This window comes from Artibeus jamaicensis, unplaced genomic scaffold (assembly GCF_021234435.1).
Source record: "Artibeus jamaicensis isolate MK-2021 breed Jamaican fruit bat unplaced genomic scaffold, CSHL_Jam_final scaffold_369, whole genome shotgun sequence".
Lineage (NCBI taxonomy): Eukaryota > Metazoa > Chordata > Mammalia > Chiroptera > Phyllostomidae > Artibeus > Artibeus jamaicensis.
In genome coordinates, this window is record NW_026522042.1 from 1,171,280 (window position 1) to 1,188,808 (window position 17,529).

The 17,529-nt window shown below is 61.4% G+C and overlaps 1 protein-coding gene and 1 non-coding gene across 2 annotated transcripts in view; one reads left to right on the forward strand and one right to left on the reverse strand.

The window, feature by feature from the left end:
• ANKRD55 (ankyrin repeat domain 55) overlaps window positions 1-6,778 on the forward strand; it is a 49,164-nt gene extending 42,386 nt beyond the window's left edge. The window contains exons 10-11 of the mRNA XM_053657294.1: window positions 4,322-4,414; window positions 6,152-6,778. Of these exons, the coding sequence (XP_053513269.1) occupies window positions 4,322-4,414; window positions 6,152-6,276 (218 nt within the window). The 3' untranslated portion in view covers window positions 6,277-6,778. The remainder of the gene's footprint in view (window positions 1-4,321; window positions 4,415-6,151) is intronic.
• Window positions 6,779-10,141: 3,363 nt separating this feature from the next.
• Window positions 10,142-10,337, reverse strand: LOC119049195 (U2 spliceosomal RNA). The gene has a single exon (XR_005082476.1). It is a non-coding gene; the product is annotated as a U2 spliceosomal RNA (small nuclear RNA).
• Window positions 10,338-17,529: the final 7,192 nt, after the last annotated feature.

Genomic DNA, 17,529 nt, shown 5'->3' on the forward strand with positions numbered 1-17,529 from the left:
CCGGGGCTACCTGGCCGGGGACATGCCCCCTTTCCGTCCTGAGCCCCCAGATTCAGGTGCCCTAAGTGACAGCGGGTGTCGTCTGGCCTCTCCCAGCGTTTTGATCACTGGCAGCCGTTCTGGGCCACTGAGTCCCGGGAGCCCGCGGCCTGCACCAGGGCCTTCAGGGGCATGGACTTGCTCGCTGACCGCACCCTGACGCGGCTGGTTCTCTCTTGGGCTGAGGGGTGAGATCGTGTGGTGCTCTCAAGGGGAGGGCTTGGTCATGCGCTCATTCACTGAGTGGCTGTTTAGCGTCTGTCACCCTCATTTATCAAGAGGCATTGTCGCTGTGGCCCAGGGCTCTGAGCCACACAGTCTGGGTAGGCCACGCACATGCTGTCACTTAATTTCTCCGAGCCTTTGCTTCCTCATGTGGAAAAGCCGGGAAAATGCCGCCTGACTCGTCGGGGACAGGCTGCCGTTGGGGCCGGCGCTGCGGTGCGTGGAGTCCGCAGAGCAGAGACTTGAATGCGGTGCTAGACACGCCCCGGTCTGTGGTTTCGTCTCGTCTTTCAGAGAGGGGGGAGGGGGACAAAGAGGGAGGGCGCGTGGTCGGGTGAGAGAGAAACACCCACCAGTGGCCCCTCGCTTTCCCCCGGCTGGAGACGGCCCGCAGGCCGGGCACGTGCCCTGACCAGGACTGGTGACCCTGTGGTCTCAGGCCGGTGCCCAGCCCACTGAGCCACACCCGCCAGGACTCCACTGGGGGTTTTGACCACGCCAGGCCCTGGGCCTTAGGGACCCAGCACGTGCTCTCCGTGTTAAGGTGATGAAATGTGGGCGTTCGCTGCCCCGGCATCTCGGGTCCCCAGGAACCCCACTTCCCAGCCTGCCTTGCCAGCTGCTTCGGGTGCTTTGGGCCAAGTGCCAGGAGACGCAGGTAGAGACCAGGGGCTTGCCATGGCAGCCCCGCCGCCGCCCTGCAGTGGCCCCTTCCCCACGGCCCCCACCCTGCGGCCCTGGCTCCCATGAGCCTCTGGGCTGCGGCAGGACCACCCCTTCGCCTCTTCCCCCAGCCTAGCGGGGTCGGCTCCTGGCTGGGCCGCCTTTCGGCCTGGTGCTGCGTTTGGCTTCTCGGCTTTCCCTTGGCTGGTGTAACCAACGTCTTGCTAACCAACGTTTGAAAAGACCTGGAGAGACCTCTGTTTTCCTGGACGAAGACTGATGGACAAAGCAAGACGCACCACATCTGCAGGCCACTGTTCCTCCCCCCAGATACCACACGCTTGGGCTCCATGGGGCCTTTGTAGCTGCAGTTCACCTGGCCCAGAAAGCCCAGCCCAAGGTGCTCCGAGCCTTGCAGCCCCTCAGTGGCGCGCTGGGCGCCCGGCCGTGGGTCTTCTGCACTGGAGGCAGCAGGGGCACGCGCAGCTCTCCCTGAACCCCAAGTGCCATCTGCCAGTGGCCTCCCCTCGACTGACAGCGCGGCGCAGTCTTCTCAGGAAGTGCGCTGTCCCCCGCAAACCAGGAGGTTCCCCCCGCAGGTTTCCCCCGCGAGCATCCTGACCCAGTTCTCAGTGCTGTTTTCGGGACTGCCCAGGCCTCGGCCCTCCAGGTTTCTTGTCAGGGGCGGTCTTTGTGCGTCTGAGCTCTCCCACTCCGCGTGGGAGTCGAACGAGGCAAAGCAGCCAGTCGGCTACTAGAAATTCTCCCACGGCAGCACTGGCTCGAACTTGGACGGAACTTGGACGGAACTCGGACGGAACGTCGGGTTTTCCCAAACTACAGCAGTAACGTGGGCCCGGAGCTGCTGCCTTCGGGCTCCTGGCGTGGACACCCTGCGCTTGCTCCAGGGCCGGAACCTGAGTTGTAGTGGTCAGCGCCCGGCACTCGCTGAGGCCAGTCGGCACGCTTGATGGAGAGACAGGTGAGGCCCTCGCCCCTGCGGCCGTCGGCGCCTGTCCGCTTCCTCCGTTGCCAGCGGCTTCCAGAGAAAATGGAACGAACGGGAAGCTCCCAGCCTGGTTACCCACGGGCTGCACAAGGAAAGGAAGGACGTGCTGGGCTCCCTCCTTGCTCACGAGACAGCTTCCTTCTCCAGAGCTTTCCAGACCATCCCAGCCAGGATGCACCCTCCACCCCGAGTTGGTCCAGTCCTGAGACCCTTCCGGTCCAGCCTGTCCACCCCAGCCGGGGCTCCGCGTCTCCTGGACTGAGGCGGACAGTCTTCCCAGTGCCCCAGCCCCAGCCTCCCCAGCCTGCCCGGCTCTGTCCCCCGACCTCCGGGAACGGCCCCTCAGACCTTTGCACCCCAGGGCGTCCCTGTTCCTGTCCCGTTCACGGGGTTGGACAAAAAGTCTGTGTGGTTTGTTCCGTAAAATAGAAGACACGTTTTTCATCCTCACCAGTAACTTGATTGAGTTGGATATATTCTGAGTACGTCGGCTCTCTCCCGCCGTTGGCTTCCCGTGGGTGGAGGCCGGGGGGCTGCTCCACACCTTCCAGTGCAGGAGACGGCCCCACAGCAAGGAGTCGTTTGAACAAAATGTCAGCAGGACCAAGGAACTTCACAGACCACTTTAGACACGTTCGATCAGTCACGGCGCCTTCTCCACACACTGCACAAATCCCTTTTTGCATTTCAGTTGCGTTTCTACTTTTCTTGAAATAATAAAACACAATACACTGGAAATGTGTCTCTTCTTCCATCCTCAATATTCAAGTGGCAGCACAAAAATTCACCAATTCTGATCAGTATTTTTAACGCTTGCTGATAGGACAGCTGTTGCAATACAATGTTACAAAATTGTTTCGAATGAAGTCAAAGACCACTAAGCATCCCTGGAGTCATGGGGGGGGCGGGACGAACGTAACAGACATTTGGCCAGTCCAGTAGCCAGCCAGCTTCCAACAGCCTTTCAGGGGCCAGCTCAGAACGCCCGTGGCCGTAAAAGTCACACTGACCTCTGACGTCTTGCTGACTCTGCGTCACGACCGTGCGCAGCTCCACCTTGCTGGGCCCCGCTGCGGCCGTGAGCTGTGCTCCCCCCGCAATGCCGGAGGGGCGTCCGTCCACCTCCTGGAGGTGGAGAAACAGAGGTGCAGAGCGGTCAGCCCGGCACAGCCTGCGCTCTGGGAGCTGGCCGGGAAGCCAGGTCGGGGGCACCGGGAGCCTTGACCTCTGCGCACACCCTCCCTCAGGGCCCGCGTGGGCTTTAAACCAGCCTGCTCGTCTGTCCCGCTGTGCACCTGCCAGCATTTCTGCACTGACCCGGGTTCCTGCTGGCTTGTGGGCAGAAGGCCGGTCAGCGCTCACCCCGCCGCCCAGGAGGGCCAGACGCTGCGCAGGACAGAACCGCAGTGACCGCTGGTGTTGGCTGAGGGGTGACCCTGCACCCCAGATGCTGTGCGTTTGGCCCCCATTTCACCTCTGTGGCAACTTGAAGAAACACACAGTGGTTGTCACCCTTTTACATATGAGGAGTTGAGGGGTCGAGGGGTCGAGTCACTCGCCTGAGCTGGGGACTGAGCTGAATCCTGCCGGAGTCCGGAGTCCGAGCCCCCGGCTGTTGCCCCGCTGGGTCAGCTGTTACAATGGGCCTCAGTCACTCGCACACTCCCTTCCGTGTTCCTGTAAAATCCAGAGTGTGTTGCTAAATGGGTCACAGCCGACCCTCCGGGAGAAGGGTCAGTGCCCGCTCACTTTTGTGATGTAAATGCATCTGCTGCAGCCACAGTCCCGGCCCCACGGTGACGGCCACCAGCTTTCAAAGTCCCTGAAAACCTGGCCATCAGCTCCCAGAGCTGGTGCCTGTGGCCTGAGCACCACACCGTGCCGAGTCTGCCCTGGACCACAGCCGTCCCCTGGGACTGGCACCTGCCTGCACCCGCCCGGGGCGGCGACTCTCAGTCCCAGCTGTCCAGCCCTGGAGGTGCTGGCTTCACTGACCTGAGCGGCGGCACGTCCTTGACCCCTCGGGTAGTTCCCGTGTCCAGCCAGGGCTGAGAGGCCCAGCGCCCACTCATTGACCACGACCAATACGTTATGGCCTATTCTAGTTTCCAAACCTGTAAGTTTTATGGTGTGGGTGGCCCACTGTGCTTGGTTTTAAAATTTTACTTAAACTAGTTCATTCCAAAGTGCCTTTTGATACCTTTTCCTTTTATTTAAACAGCGACGGGCATGTAGTAGGAACCCAGTCAAGTGTAGCTGTTACGCTGTTGTAGTTAGCACCTAAACGGTGGTCTCCAGTGGCCGCGTGGTTCTCGTGCCCACCGTGTTTTCTAGCGTGCACCTGGTGGACTCTTAGATGACTGATGCCAATATGTCTGTCCCCAGGACAACACTTTCAGCACCTGTCCCCAAACGGAACCAAAGTCAGGGACCTCCCTTTCAGCCGGAACAGCCTGGCCCCGCTGCCCAACCACAAACGTGAGTACCGTCTGGCTGCTTCAGCGTCCCGGCCAGTGTGGCGTGTCAGGGCACGGCCGAGTGTCGTTTCAGTTCACTTTCACTTGTCAAGTGGATGCGTGCCGGCTCTTGTGAGTCACAGGAGGACAGGATGGGGACCGTCCTTACAGCTTCATCCAGCTCAGTGATGCTTGTTTTTTTTTAAAGAAAAAGCTCCTTCCCATGAGGGCTGTTTCTCTACACGAACAGTGTGTTTGGCTGCGTACTGGCTCCTGTACTTTAAAACCCTTCTCTCAGGTTGGCCCCTCGGCATGGGTGTGTTTGCCGCGATGGACGGCAGAGGGTCCGTCCCCTTTGCGTCCACAGGCGACGCGTTGCTCTGCAGAAAGGAGGCGTCAGACAGGTGCTGCCCCTCGGTGGTACTTTTGGCATCAATGATTTCTGTTAGATTTTGTACCAAAACGTCACAATGTAAAACATTAGTGGGTCCCATCCAGCTGGTGTTCTTCACGTTTGAGCGTTTGCAAGCATTAGCCGGGGTGCCTGTTGTCCAGCGGAGTCCAAGAGGACACCCGGACACTCTGTCCTCGGGGCAGGGCCTCTCGCCACTCCCACCGCGTGGAGGAGGAAACTGGGATCAGAGGGGCCGCTGGACTCCCAGAGTCAGTGGCAGGGCCGGGAGCACCACTCCGGACGCCAAGTCAGCCGCCTCCGAGACAGGCCCGCTTCCTGGACCCCGTTGTTCTTCCTTCCTCCCAGCCCAGCCACGGGGCACCAAGTATGCCCAGGCCCGAGTGCACATGCTCACACACGCTCACACACACACACACACCCCCTCCACGCCTCTTGACTGCAGCAGTTAGGGGACATAGGAGCTGCCCGACGCCACATACCTGGCAGCTGTCCGCCAGAGCAGGCGCCCAGTGTGCCCGCTCCGCCCCAGCCTGCGCTGTGGGGGGGCCGGGCCAAGTCCTGGAGCTCTCCCGGTGACACCAGCCAGCCAGGGCGTCTCGGGAGGACCCTCCGTTATTGCAGAGAAGGACAGGGAGCAGTGGAGGGATGGTCCGGTGTCACCGAGAGCCAAAGCAGCCCAGGCCTCGGCCCTCTGCCCTTCAGGGTCTGTGCAGAGTCCCTAGTGGTCAAATGCAGTCACTGGTGCAGGTCGAGCCCAGTCCCGTCTTTAAGCAGAAACCAAGCTCAGGTGTCTCAACAAAGACAGCCCCTCATCTGCCTGGAGCACAGGCGGGGCCCTGAGAGGCCCAAGGAGGGGATTGTCTTTGGCAGGGCCCAGGTGCTCGGCTTTTCACAGTTAAATTTCAGGAAAGAAGGGAAGATAAAGATTTTTGATCAGCTCAATGGGAAAGAAATGGAAAGGAAGGTAGGCGGTGCTCTTCCTGAAAGAAACTCAAGAACCTTGGACTTTGCATAAAAGCAAAGCCCGCAGGCCTCAGGGCTGGTGAAGAGCTGATGCTGGCTGGCCATCCGCGGCCCCCTCCCCCCCTGCTCCCCACCCCGCCCCGTGAGCTCTCCCCGGCCGCACAGCCCACGACCTGTGTCCCTGTGTACTGGACATCACTGAGCCCACCTGGCCAGCTGACACACACACGCGCAGCCTTCTCCTGCAGCCCAGCCCCCACCCCCACGTGCTCCTTAGACTTGCCTTCGCTCCTGGAGGAAGAGCCCCCTTCTCCCGCCGCCACTCCTCACGGGACCCCGAGGGGGCCGCCTCCGAAGGTGTCTGCTCTGTCTCCTCCCCAGTTCTGTCGGGAGGGCCTCTCCGAGCCAGCCGGGTGCTTCCCGCCATTCGGAGCCACCGGGTTGCGAGCCCAGCAGCTCGAGGGAGTGACCACGCTGCCGCCACCCCCACCGCAGATGGAGACTGAGCGCGGCCCGCCGGCGCGGACTGCGTGCACTTTCCCCGGTGCCAGGAGCAGCGTCCTCTGGCTTGTAGGGGCAGAGGCTAGCTTCGCGGACTGCACTCAGTGAGCCATGCACAGTTTTGTAACTCTGAATTCTTTATTCCGAATAATGGCGTTTCCCACAGAAGCACCCAGAGCCTCTGACTGTGCCTTTATTGTAAGCCTGTGCGTCTCTGGACTTCACCACGCCCCCACGAAACGCCAGGTTACGCATCAGCGGGGCTCCAGGCTGCGTCTGGCTCGCTGTGTGTCCCGGGCTGCTGTTTATCCTGGATGATGTCACGTTTTGTTTTTCGGAGTCTGCTTTGCTGAATAACAAACAGAACAGCACATTCTGCCATTGTTCCTCGCATTTATTGTGATTCTGCCTTGTCATGATGAAATTTCGTTAAAATTAAAGTAGTAAATTCCTTACCTGGTCACAGTTTATGACTTTTAAATGTGTGGTCTCTGGCCAAACATTTTCTAGCCCTGTTCACCCCTGGCTGCAGCCCAGGTCTCGGGGCGTCTCTGGGCCTCCTTCGTTCTCAGCGACCTCCACGTTGGGGCGTTCTCAGACCTGACTGACTGCATGCAGGGGAGGCGATCTGAGTTGGGCAGGTGTACGTCTCGGCCCACGGCGTGGAGCAGACGCTCCTCGCACATTCCTCACATTCTCCACGCGTTCACCGGGTGTGAGCCCGTTCACGGCGTCTCCAGGGTTGTGACTTGGTGAGATTTGATGCTGACTGCGGGTCTCCCTGCTAGGACGTCTGTGTGCTGTCTGGACTGATCTGAAGTTCAAGGCTGAGCTGCGGAAGGTCAGAGTCGCTCCCTGGTGTTTTTGAGCAAGTGTGCTACTCTGTGCTACCTCACCACGTGCAGCGCCCGCCGTTTACAGCAGCGTGGTCGGTTCAGGGAGCTCAGACTCGACAGCAGCCCCCAGCTTTGCCCTGCTGGAGCGCTGCGCAGTGCCTGGCACAGAGGAGGCACCTGACTGTTTCTCATTTTTCAGGAAGGAGGGAGGGTAGGAGGTCAGGAGCCGGCGAGGCGGAGAGATGGGGAAGTAATCCCGAGAGGTTATTCCACGCAGTCTCGTTTGTGCTGAATGAGGGACCGGGAAAGGGGCGCCTGGGCCTCAGCCTCCCAGCCAGGCAGCCGCCGAGCGGGCAAGTCCTGGTGCCGTGGAGGAGCGCTCGGGACAGGCTCCGTCCCCATCTGTGAAGACGTCACTCCGGGAATCTGTGCGGCCCTTCCCCGTGTCACCTGGCTGCCTCTGGACCTGCCCCTGCATTCGGTCGCCTGCTCTCCATGGCCCACGGCGTCAGGGTGGGTGTCACTGGGAGACGGCCCCCAAGCCTCATGGGCCGACACACTTGTCTTTGCATCTGCCGCCATGGCTGACTGGTCTCCACTTTGCCACGCGTCTCCTTGGCGCCCGGCGGGTCGGAGACAGGAGGTGAGCCTCATCGCCGCCTCTCAGACTTCGTTTGCCACACGGAGTCGTGTAGCCACACCTTGCTTCAGGGGGTAGAGAAAGGCGCTCCTCCTGCTGTCAGGGAGAGGGGGGACGGGAGGGGTGTGACGGACCCGAAACTCAGGCCCCGAAACTCAGGCCCCGAAACTCAGGCCCCAAGTGAGCGTTTAGTGGTCCTGGTTTGCCCCTGCCGAGTGGAGAGCTAAGAGGTCAAAGCAGCTGGGAAGGGGACAGAAGGGGACGGGGGAGAAAAGAAGGGACGCCCACGTGTGGCTGTGCACCAAGCCACATCACTGAGCAGGGCGCCTGCACCCACACACTGAGAATCGGCTCATGCTGGGCCCTGGAGGGGAGGAGCCTTTCCCGCCAGGCTCCTTCCAGAACCTTCCGTAGCTGTGAAGAAGTGGCGCCGCTGGCCCCACCTCTGTGAGTAGAGAGTGGCTGTCCTCTGGCCACCAGGGCGGGCGCCCTGCTGGTTCGGGGCAGGTCCGTTCTCGGCCGGGATCTTACTGACCAAATCGGAGGTTAGGTATCCCCCGATGTGCACAGAGCTTTTAAAAATCTATTTTCTTAGGAAATGATTCTCTTCTTGTTTCATCACTTATATTTCCATTCGTTGCGAGGGACAGGTTACTTACACCCATCAAAACCCTACCTTTGCAGGCACTGTCCGGTCTGGTCGCACCGCAGCCCACACCCCCCCCCTCCCCGCACTGGCCGGAGCCCCAGGCAGAGGGAGAGCTGCGGCCACTCACTCCAAGTCAGGCAGCTGACGGGGGCAGAACAAGATCAGCGGGAAATTCCTTGGCCCCCAATCCACAGATAGCCCCCCAATCGCCCTTTTCCTGCTCTGGAAGTTCCTTGGGGGGAGTGTGGGAGATTCTGTGGATGGCCGTTCAAGCATCGACAGCTGGAACCCAGCCACGGTGTGAGCGCCCACGCCCTGGGGATCGGCAGGCACCTCGAATCCGGCACCGTTTTAGTCGGTCGAGATCTGTTCACCCTCATATCCCTGGAAGTGGGTTTCCTGGGGAGATCGTGCAGCGTTAAGAGGACGTTCGTTAATTTAAAGCTGTGCTTTGGAAACACTGACATGGGGGGGACGGGACTCGTTGCCCGTGTCCAGAGCACGCCCGACACGCCTGCGTTGCACTGGGTCGGCTCCCACACTTCCCAAGGAAACCCATGACACACGTGCCCGTGACTCGCCGCCGGGCGGGCTTCCCTCCGACGCACCGGGTGCGCTCCCGCGGCTGCTCCAGGGGGAACGCCCTCTCTCCCGGGCACCGCGGGCACCACGCGGCTCAGTGTGGGCAGCTTTCTGTTCAAGGTGGGGAGCCTGGTCAAAAGTGGGGGGCGCTCTCTGGGGCCACAGGTCTGACCTTGTCACACTGCCCCCCACACTAAAACCCTCAGGAAATGCCTGTGTCCCCAACCATCCTCGTGGCTAAGAAATAAACGGCCATGGCGAGGGACACGTGGTGTGCTGTGCGCCTTGTGCAGGCTGCCCTGGGACCCGGGGGAGGATCGAGGGCCCCGCTCACGTTCGCCTGCCACGTCCGTCCACGGTGGGCCTGCCAGGCGAAGGAAGGGCTTTTGTGCGGAACTGGAGGCGCGTGCGCTCCATGGCTCTGTGGGGGCCCCAGCTGGTCACTCCATGTTGTAAGGAGAACGGTCCATTTAAATCGTGTGACCCATGAACTCAGACAGGACACAAATGGCGGGAGGGGCCCCTGGGGATCTGCTCTCGGGCCAGGATCGGGGAATCAGCTCCTTTTCCAAAACCGAGTCTCTGTCCTTGCCTTAGCGTGCTCTGGATGGGCAGCGACGACCACGGAGCATCGATGCATTCACTCACTCATTCATTCACTCACTCATTCATTCACTTACTCACTCATTCATTCACTTACTCACTCATTCATTCACTTACTCATTCATTCACTCACTCACTCATTCACTCACTCACTCATTCACTCACTCACTCATTCATTCACTCACTCACTCATTCACTCACTCACTCATTCACTCACTCATTTACTCATTCATTCACTCACTCATTCACTCATTCACTCACTCATTCATTCACTCATTCATTCACTCATTCACTCACTCACTCATTCACTCATTCATTCACTCATTCACTCATTCATTTACTCACTCATTCACTCATTCATTCACTCATTCACTCATTCATTTACTCATTCACTCGCTCACTAGTTCATTCACTCACTCAGCAGGCATTGGTCCTTGGCACCGGGCTGTAGAAAAAGAACACAGGTAGTGTAAAGGAAATTCTATGAGATTTAAGTGATAAAATCCTCCTATATTTACTAATGGAAAAATGTCATTACTTAAGCTACGGACCCTCTGTTTTGAGTCTTTATTTTTCCTGGCTGTGATTTGAGCCCAAAAAATTATTTAATAAAACCAGATATCATCTCAAAAGTGTTTCTCGACTTTTTTTTTTATATTGTCCTCGGATAGAGGACGTATCAGATATTAAACTGATAAGAACAGATACTACACTTGATCTTAGCCAAGAAGCGGTCTGTTTAGGCCGAGAAGCGATCTGTTTTTCGACTTTTATTCCCGCTCTCGGCGACAGTGTCAAAGCCGCAGTCTCGGAGCCCGAGAGAAGGAGAGGAGGTCACAAGGCTCCAGGCGTGAGCTGACCCGAGGGAGGGTGGGAGCGATGAGCCTGACCGTCACCACGGCCGTCCTGCCGACCCTGGCGCTCAGGGCCCGGGCCTCCCAACGGCAGACCCCAGGGCCAGAGGGTGTGCAGGGTGGGCCCGGTTGCACCAGGGGCACGGCCCCGCCGGCCCACAGTCCCCCATCACCCCCACATCTCCTCCCAGGAGACCCAGTGGGGGAGGAGCGCCCACTCCTGAGCCGCTGGGAACAGGAGCCAGGGAACTGAGCTGACCCGCCCCAGCCCGGCCCACCCCATCAGGGCCGCCCAGCCCAGCCCAGGTCCCCACTTTCCCTTCAGACCGATTACCCAGCGAATGTTGGGGGCACTGACCCCCAAGACACAGCATCTTCATGGCTTACCCATGACTGGCTCTCTTCATGCAAAGCTTTGAACACACCTGCTCACAGAAGCCAAACCAGCTAAGCCAAACCAGCTGAGGGCCATGTTTCTGGTCCTGCCCCTCCTCGCCCACCCTGGGGGCACGCTCGTCAGCCCCAGAGGAGGGAGAAGGAAGAGTCATGGGCGCCAGAGCCGTGCCCTGCGAGGGAGTCTGGTCTGCGGGCTGCCGGGCTGAACCAGCCACACGCAGACAGCGAGCCCTCGGCTGCGTCCTCCGTGCCAGGCCAGTTCCCCGCGAGAGAGGGCACGCAGGACAGACCGTAAGGATGCTTCTCAGGTGTGTGGCACCTTCAACATTCAAAACTTACCTTTACCAGCCCTGGCTGGTGTGGCTCCGTGGACTGAGCATCAGCCTATGAACTCAAGGGTCTCTGGTTCGATTCCCAGTCAGGGCACAGGCCTGCACTGCAGGCCAGGTCCCCAGTAGGGGGCGCACAAGAAGCATCCACAGGTCGATGTTTCTCTCCTTCTCTCCCTTCCCCTTGGTCTAAAAATAAATAAGATCTTTTTTTTTAAGTTACCTTTACAAACCACTTGAAAAACAGGGTCACTTTAAGAAAATGAATTCTTTGCTCTGATTTTTTTTGTTACTTTCAGTGGGTTCCACTGACATGAGTGAGTGCCCTTTCTCAGTTACACTGATTCCGGAGAACGTGCCTTCCTGACAGTTTCTAAGAGAAAAATGAGGGGATGAAAGAGAAAGGCCGTGCAGACCCTCAGACACGTGTCTTCACAAGACAGGCTGGCCCTTCCGACCTCACTAGTGTCCTCTGTCATGTGAGGAAAGTCCTTGCTAACACGGACCACGGCGTCTCAACAAAAGGCTCCCTGGGAAGCAGCAGAGCCCCCCACCCCCCGCCCCACCCCCCACGCTGGCCGTGGTGTTCAACAAGCGCCCGCCAGCTCCGCCCGTGGCCCACGCGCCCGGCCCAGGTGCCGTGAGTTTTCTCAGCAGCCGTGAGCACCCCCACTGCAGGTGGGGGCCCCTGTCAGGGCGGATGAGCTCGGTGTCCCCGTGTCTGCAAGGCCGGAGCCGACCTCGTTCACGAGTGTCAGCGGAGGAGACGTCCGGACCCGTGAGAATCCCCACGTGTTTACTTCAGCCAGACCGATGGCAACTGCTGGGAAGCAGAGGCCCCACCGGGGTGGTGACTCTGTGGGCGGCAGGTCAGGGAGGCGGGAGAGAGCGCGGCAGGGAACCCCTGGGATGGGACAGAAAGGAGAAGACGGACACCTGCTTCCTCTCCACAGGTGGGTGCAGGCGAGGTGACAGTCGGCAATCAGCGGGACAACAGTAACCTCGAGGGGGTGGTGGTCACAGCCCCAGGGGGCTGATGCAGGGGGGAGGGGGTCCGGAGAAGGGGTGTCGCCTCCCCCCAGGGTGTGCGATCTCAGAGGCAGGGGACAGCAGCCAAGCTCAGGGAGGTGGCGACTGACTCCCGTCTGCGGGGCTCCGGCCCAGGACGGGGCGCCCACTGCGGACCCCCCCTCCGTGGTCTCCCTCTGAGGGGTGAGGCGCCCGCCAGGTGTGGGCCTCGGCCCCTTTTGTTCACACGCGGTGCCCCGGCGACAAACGCATCCACTGCCCCGGCTCTGGTCTCTGACTCCACCCCGCCGCTCACCCAGAAACCCCACAAAACCGGTCCCCAGTTCTGGCCTGCCCTGCTGCTAATGACCCTGGTTCCGCTGGGTCCTGGTTCCTGTGAGGACTGAGGCAGGACGAGGGAGCAAATGGAACCGCTGAGTTCAGAGGGACTCCTGCGGTGGGCGGCAGGGACCCGCTGCTGGTTGGAGGAAGTTCTCCCGGGGGCTGAGGGTGGGCAGGGGCAGCGGGGTCGCCCACCTCGGGCGGGGCGGGCCCAAGGGCTGGAGGTGGAGTGCAGGTCTAAAAAGGAGCGGCCTCCCCCCCACCCCCACCACAGCGGGGACGGCAGGGGAGAAAAGGAGAAGCAGGAGCCGCTCCGTTGCCCGGAGTCCTGGGCCCCTGTGCCCCTCGGGAGGGCTCCCAGCTCCCTGCTGGGCCAGGGCCACAGAGAAGGTCACGGCCGCGTGCAGCCAGGCCAGGACTCCAGCCCAGGGAGCTGGTGTCGACAACCTGTCTTCCTTGCTTGTCAGAAAAGCAAGATGGGGCCCTGGCTGGGGTGGCTCAGTGGGTGGGGCACCAGCCTGTGCACACGGGGTCACTGGTCCGATTCTCAGTCAGGGCACATGCCTGGGTTTGGGGCCAGGCCCACAGTGTGGGGGGTGCATGAGAGGCCGCCACACAGGGACGTTTTTCTCCCTCCCTCCCTTCACCTCTTTTTATTCTATAAATAAATAAATAAAATCTAAAAAACCAAAATTAGACGGAGGAAACCCGAAGGTCTCCTTTTAAGTGGCTTCACCGAGCGCTCCCTGCGTCGGGCAGCGTCCCGTCCAGCAGCCAGAAGGGCCTCGCAGGGGCCGAGCCACGTGGCCGGTCTTCTGGGAAGGAGGGCAGGCGCGGGGCTGTCAGTGAAAGAGAAGATGGGCCATTTGGGGCCCTGGACGTCCTGGGGGGGCAGTCGCAGGTTGTCCAGCAGGCTGTCCCTTTGGTCCACAGGGTCAGAAGGGGGCGGAGAGGCCCAAGTGACAGGCGGCCCCACGGGGCCCCCAGACGGGCCGCTGTAGGTGCTGTTTCTGGGAGACGCTGACAGCTGCGTGGTCAGGACAGCGTCTGGTTTCGGTGTCACGGCTGCAGCACAGGTGCGGTTTCCGGTGAACGAGCCCCCGTACGCGCCCGAGGCTCAGCCCACCACACCCCCCTCCCCCGGCTCCCCCTCCCCCCCGGCTGCCCCAGGCCGCAGCCCACACCGCAGGCTGCGCTTCTGCCCTTTCGAGTGAAACTGCGTCTGCAGCGGCCGGCGGTTTGGGCCGAGGTCCCGGCTGACCCTGACAGGCAGTGTCTGGGATGCATCCGCCTTTGCACACCTGGCCCGGGGCAGGGACCCAGGTAAGGACGGAGGCCCTAGAGCAGAGTGGTGGGCGACTGTGGTCAGAGTCCAGTGGCCGGAGACTCAAGCGGACGTGAAGGTTGCCGGGAAGCAGGCCGTGCCGCCCCTGAGAGTCGGGCTGGGGATCGGCGGCTTTGCTGCTAAGATCTGGCTTTTCTGGGAAGGCTCCGTGTGGTCTGCGTGCACACAAGAGTCTGGAGGAACCGGAGGGGCCCGTGGCTTGGCTGGTGCAGCCGCCACTTCTTCAGAACTGGGCCGGGAGCCCCCGCTCTGTCTCCTGCAGAGTCAACCTGAAACTGCACTGGGGGATCCCGGAGGCTGAGCCGGCCTCCGTGGTCAGGCCTCTCCTCCCACCGGCTCCCAGATGCCCAGACCTGGACCCTGGGGCTGCCTGTGAACGTGGCCACCGGGGCTTCTGGGGACTCGGCAGGCACCTCTCCCTGTCCTGCGTTCACCTGAGCGTTAGAGTTTGAGGTCCTGACACGCTCACGGCTTCAGGCCCCTTTGCTCTGATATTTAACCACTTCATCGCCGTGGCTGCCCCTGCACTGCAGGACCGGAGGGGAGGGGGTGGCGTGGGGCCTTCGGTGACCTCTCAGCCACGCCGCGATTGCCAACCTGCAGCCGGCAGTGCCCCTGGCATCCCGCCTCCCTCCCCACACGTGGCCCGTGGCTCCTGGGCCCTGAGGGAGAGGAGACCTGGTGATACTCGCTGGGGACTCGGGGGAGAGGAGCAGATCGGGGGGCGCACGGCCACTGCTGCCCCCGTCTTCCCTTCGGGTCTGCCTGTGCCGCTGGGCAGGAGGAAAGCCCGGGGGGCCAGAGCCGGCTCCCTGGGAAGCCCCCAGGCGTAGCCGGCCGACAGGTCCTCTGGAGGGGACTGGGAGTGGCCCTGCCAGCACAGGGGCAGCCTTGCGACTTCCCATCTGTGGCTCCCAGGCTGGGCTTCTGGTTGAGCCCAGCAGGGAGGCGGGCGGCAGGTCCCCACTCCGACTCTTCAGAGAAGCAGCCGTCCTGTGTTCAGCGGGAACCACGAGCCCGCTGGCGTCCTGAGACCTCGTCCCTCACCAGACGCCACCTCCCTCTGCCCTAAGGCGGCAGAACGCACGTCCCTCAGAGGAAAGCGCCACCTGCTTCAATGTCCTTCATGGGTGGCTGTCCGCCCCACGAGTCCCAGGGCCCCGGGGACGAAAGGCTCTTCTGGAAACACGGTCGTGCGGAGACGGGCTCTGGGACCAGGGCACCTTCAGAACCTCTCCCTCCACCTGTGAGAGTCTGGTTACACACACGTGTGCCACACACACACACAGAGACGCCATCACGTAGCAAGATGAATTCTTCTCCGCAAACACTACACGATCTCCATGTGACCCACTTTTTGAAGATGTAAGTCTCAGCCGAGTGTGACCGTGAAGGCGACTTCAGCCTCGCCCACCACGCCACAGCCAACGGAGACCGTGTCCCCAGGCCCAGGACAGTCCAACACGGTGACAGTTCAGGACAGCGAGTATCAGAGCTTCAACCCGAGTCAGACTTCCAGCTCCCCTCGGCTTCCGGCTCGGAAGCCGGTGGGGGAACCGGCCGTCCTTCCTCGTCTCCTTTACCCTCTTCTTCTCCAAGGGACTTCCGGAAACCCACCTCCCCCCGCCCCTCCCTGGAAACAGCTCCCCTGGGCCCGCAGCTCCTGTCCCCCTGTGCTCCCCAGGAGCCTGGGTGCCCGCCTCCCTCCCAGGGTCCCTTCCTCACTCAGGAAGTTCTCCTGGGTGAGACCCACGTGTCGCTGTAACAAAGAGCCACTGTCTGGGGGGCTTCCAAACAACAATTTACATCTCGCAGCCCCAGAGGCCGGGAGTCTGGGAGTGGGGGAGTCAGGTGAGGAGGCTCTTTGGGGCTGTAGACGCGGCCCCCGGGCCCCGTGCTCCATGGGGGAAGGGCTGGCAGCCTGCGGGGCCTCTGGCAGGGCACCCGCCTGTGCAGACCTCCTCACCGCCCGCCTCCCACAGGCCCACCCACGCCAGTGCCCTCCTTAAAGGCACTGTAGAGACCTCCCTCGCTCCGCGGGGGGGGGGGGGGCAGAGGGAGAAGGCCCTGCCCAGACACCAGAAGACCTTGAACTTGCCAGCCCTCGGAACCGTGACGAGGAAATGTCTGCCGTCAGAGCAGCCCACACGGACGAGGACAGCGCCTTTTCTCCGCAGCCTGAAAGCGGGGACGGAAGCATCCGGGGGTGTGAGTGCCTCTCACCCGCCCCCGGGGGAAGATGACTGGAGTCACTCAACCCGGAACGCGTGGGGGCTCCGCCGGTCCCACAACTGGCCCGTGGCAGACGCGGGGGCAGACTCCTCGCAGGGGCACTGCAGGGGCTGGACATGCGAGACACGTTGTCACTCATGGCTTCTGCCCCGGACACTGGGAGTCTCAGACGGGCAGACTCCTGATTGCTCCTGCAGACCCTCGACCATTCTGCCCACTGGTCAGTGACGCCCCGTGGTGCCCCGCGCCGACCCCCTTTTCCCAGCACTCACTCCTAACCGCCCTCCCACGAGCAAACCAAAGCATGTGCATTCGTTCCCTGCCCCCCCAATTATCGGTGGGGGGGTGACGTTAAAAGCAGCCCCCGACAGCACAGTCTGGTGAGGACGGTCTGGCACGAACGCGTCCAGGCGCGGCGGCCCGCGGTCAAACGCAGGGCCCGGCAGAAGCAGCGCCCGCCCGAGTGGGGTTGGCAGGCCACGCGAGCACCTCGCACAAGACAGGCAGCCACGGGGACGCGTGACCTACAGTGCCCCGAGGTGCCGCAGTGGGACTTGGTCGTGCGACAGCGCTGTGTGCTGACGGCCGTGTGATGAGAGAGCTAATGGGAAGGGCTGTGTCTGTGCCCGGCCGTCTCTGCGGGAGAACCGGCACCTGGGTCCCCCAAGGTCGGCGCCCGGTCCCGGGACTTTCTGCGCCCGCACCCACAGGCCTGGGCTCAGTTCTCCTCGCTCCCAAACCGAAAAAAGTGAAAGCGGCTCTTTTAAATGTCATTTCAGTGGGAGAAATAAGGAAGTGGTTTGGCTTCCTTCCCTGCCGCTGGCAGCCAGCATGGCACCGGGAAGGTCTCGACGCGGCCATGCTTTTTGTCAAACGGAATTCACTGGGGGGATTTTGCTTTCCAAACTTACACAGGTTTCGGGGTACAGCTCTGCGACTCACCACCTGTACATGGCATCCAGTGTTCTCCACCCCGAGTCCCGTCTCTGTCCGCCACCATTTTCCCCCACTTTACCCTCGTCTGCCTGCCCCGCCCCCGCCCCTCCCCTCCGGGGACCACCAGCCATTGCCTGCGCCTGTGAACATTATTTCCCAGAACATGAGGAGCGTGAGGACCTCTCTCAGCGTCCTCAGCACAGGCCGCGTCACCCAGCCTCTCCTGCACACATACACTGTCCTCTATTCAACTGCGACCTGTGCCAGCCCCAGGCAAGGGGTTGGGAGCGGTACCGTCACCCGTGTGACATGGTCCTGGCCTCCCCGCGCTGGCAGGTGTCAGGGAGACAAGGGGACAGGCACAGGACAGAGAGTGTAAGACCCAGCTGGAGGGACCCTGCAGGCTTGGGGAGGCCTGGCGAAGGGGAAGGGCTTCACGGGGGACGTGTGTCCCACACTCAGGTCCCAGAGCTGAGCCGGAGCTGTCGGGAGGAGCGGTGCGGACT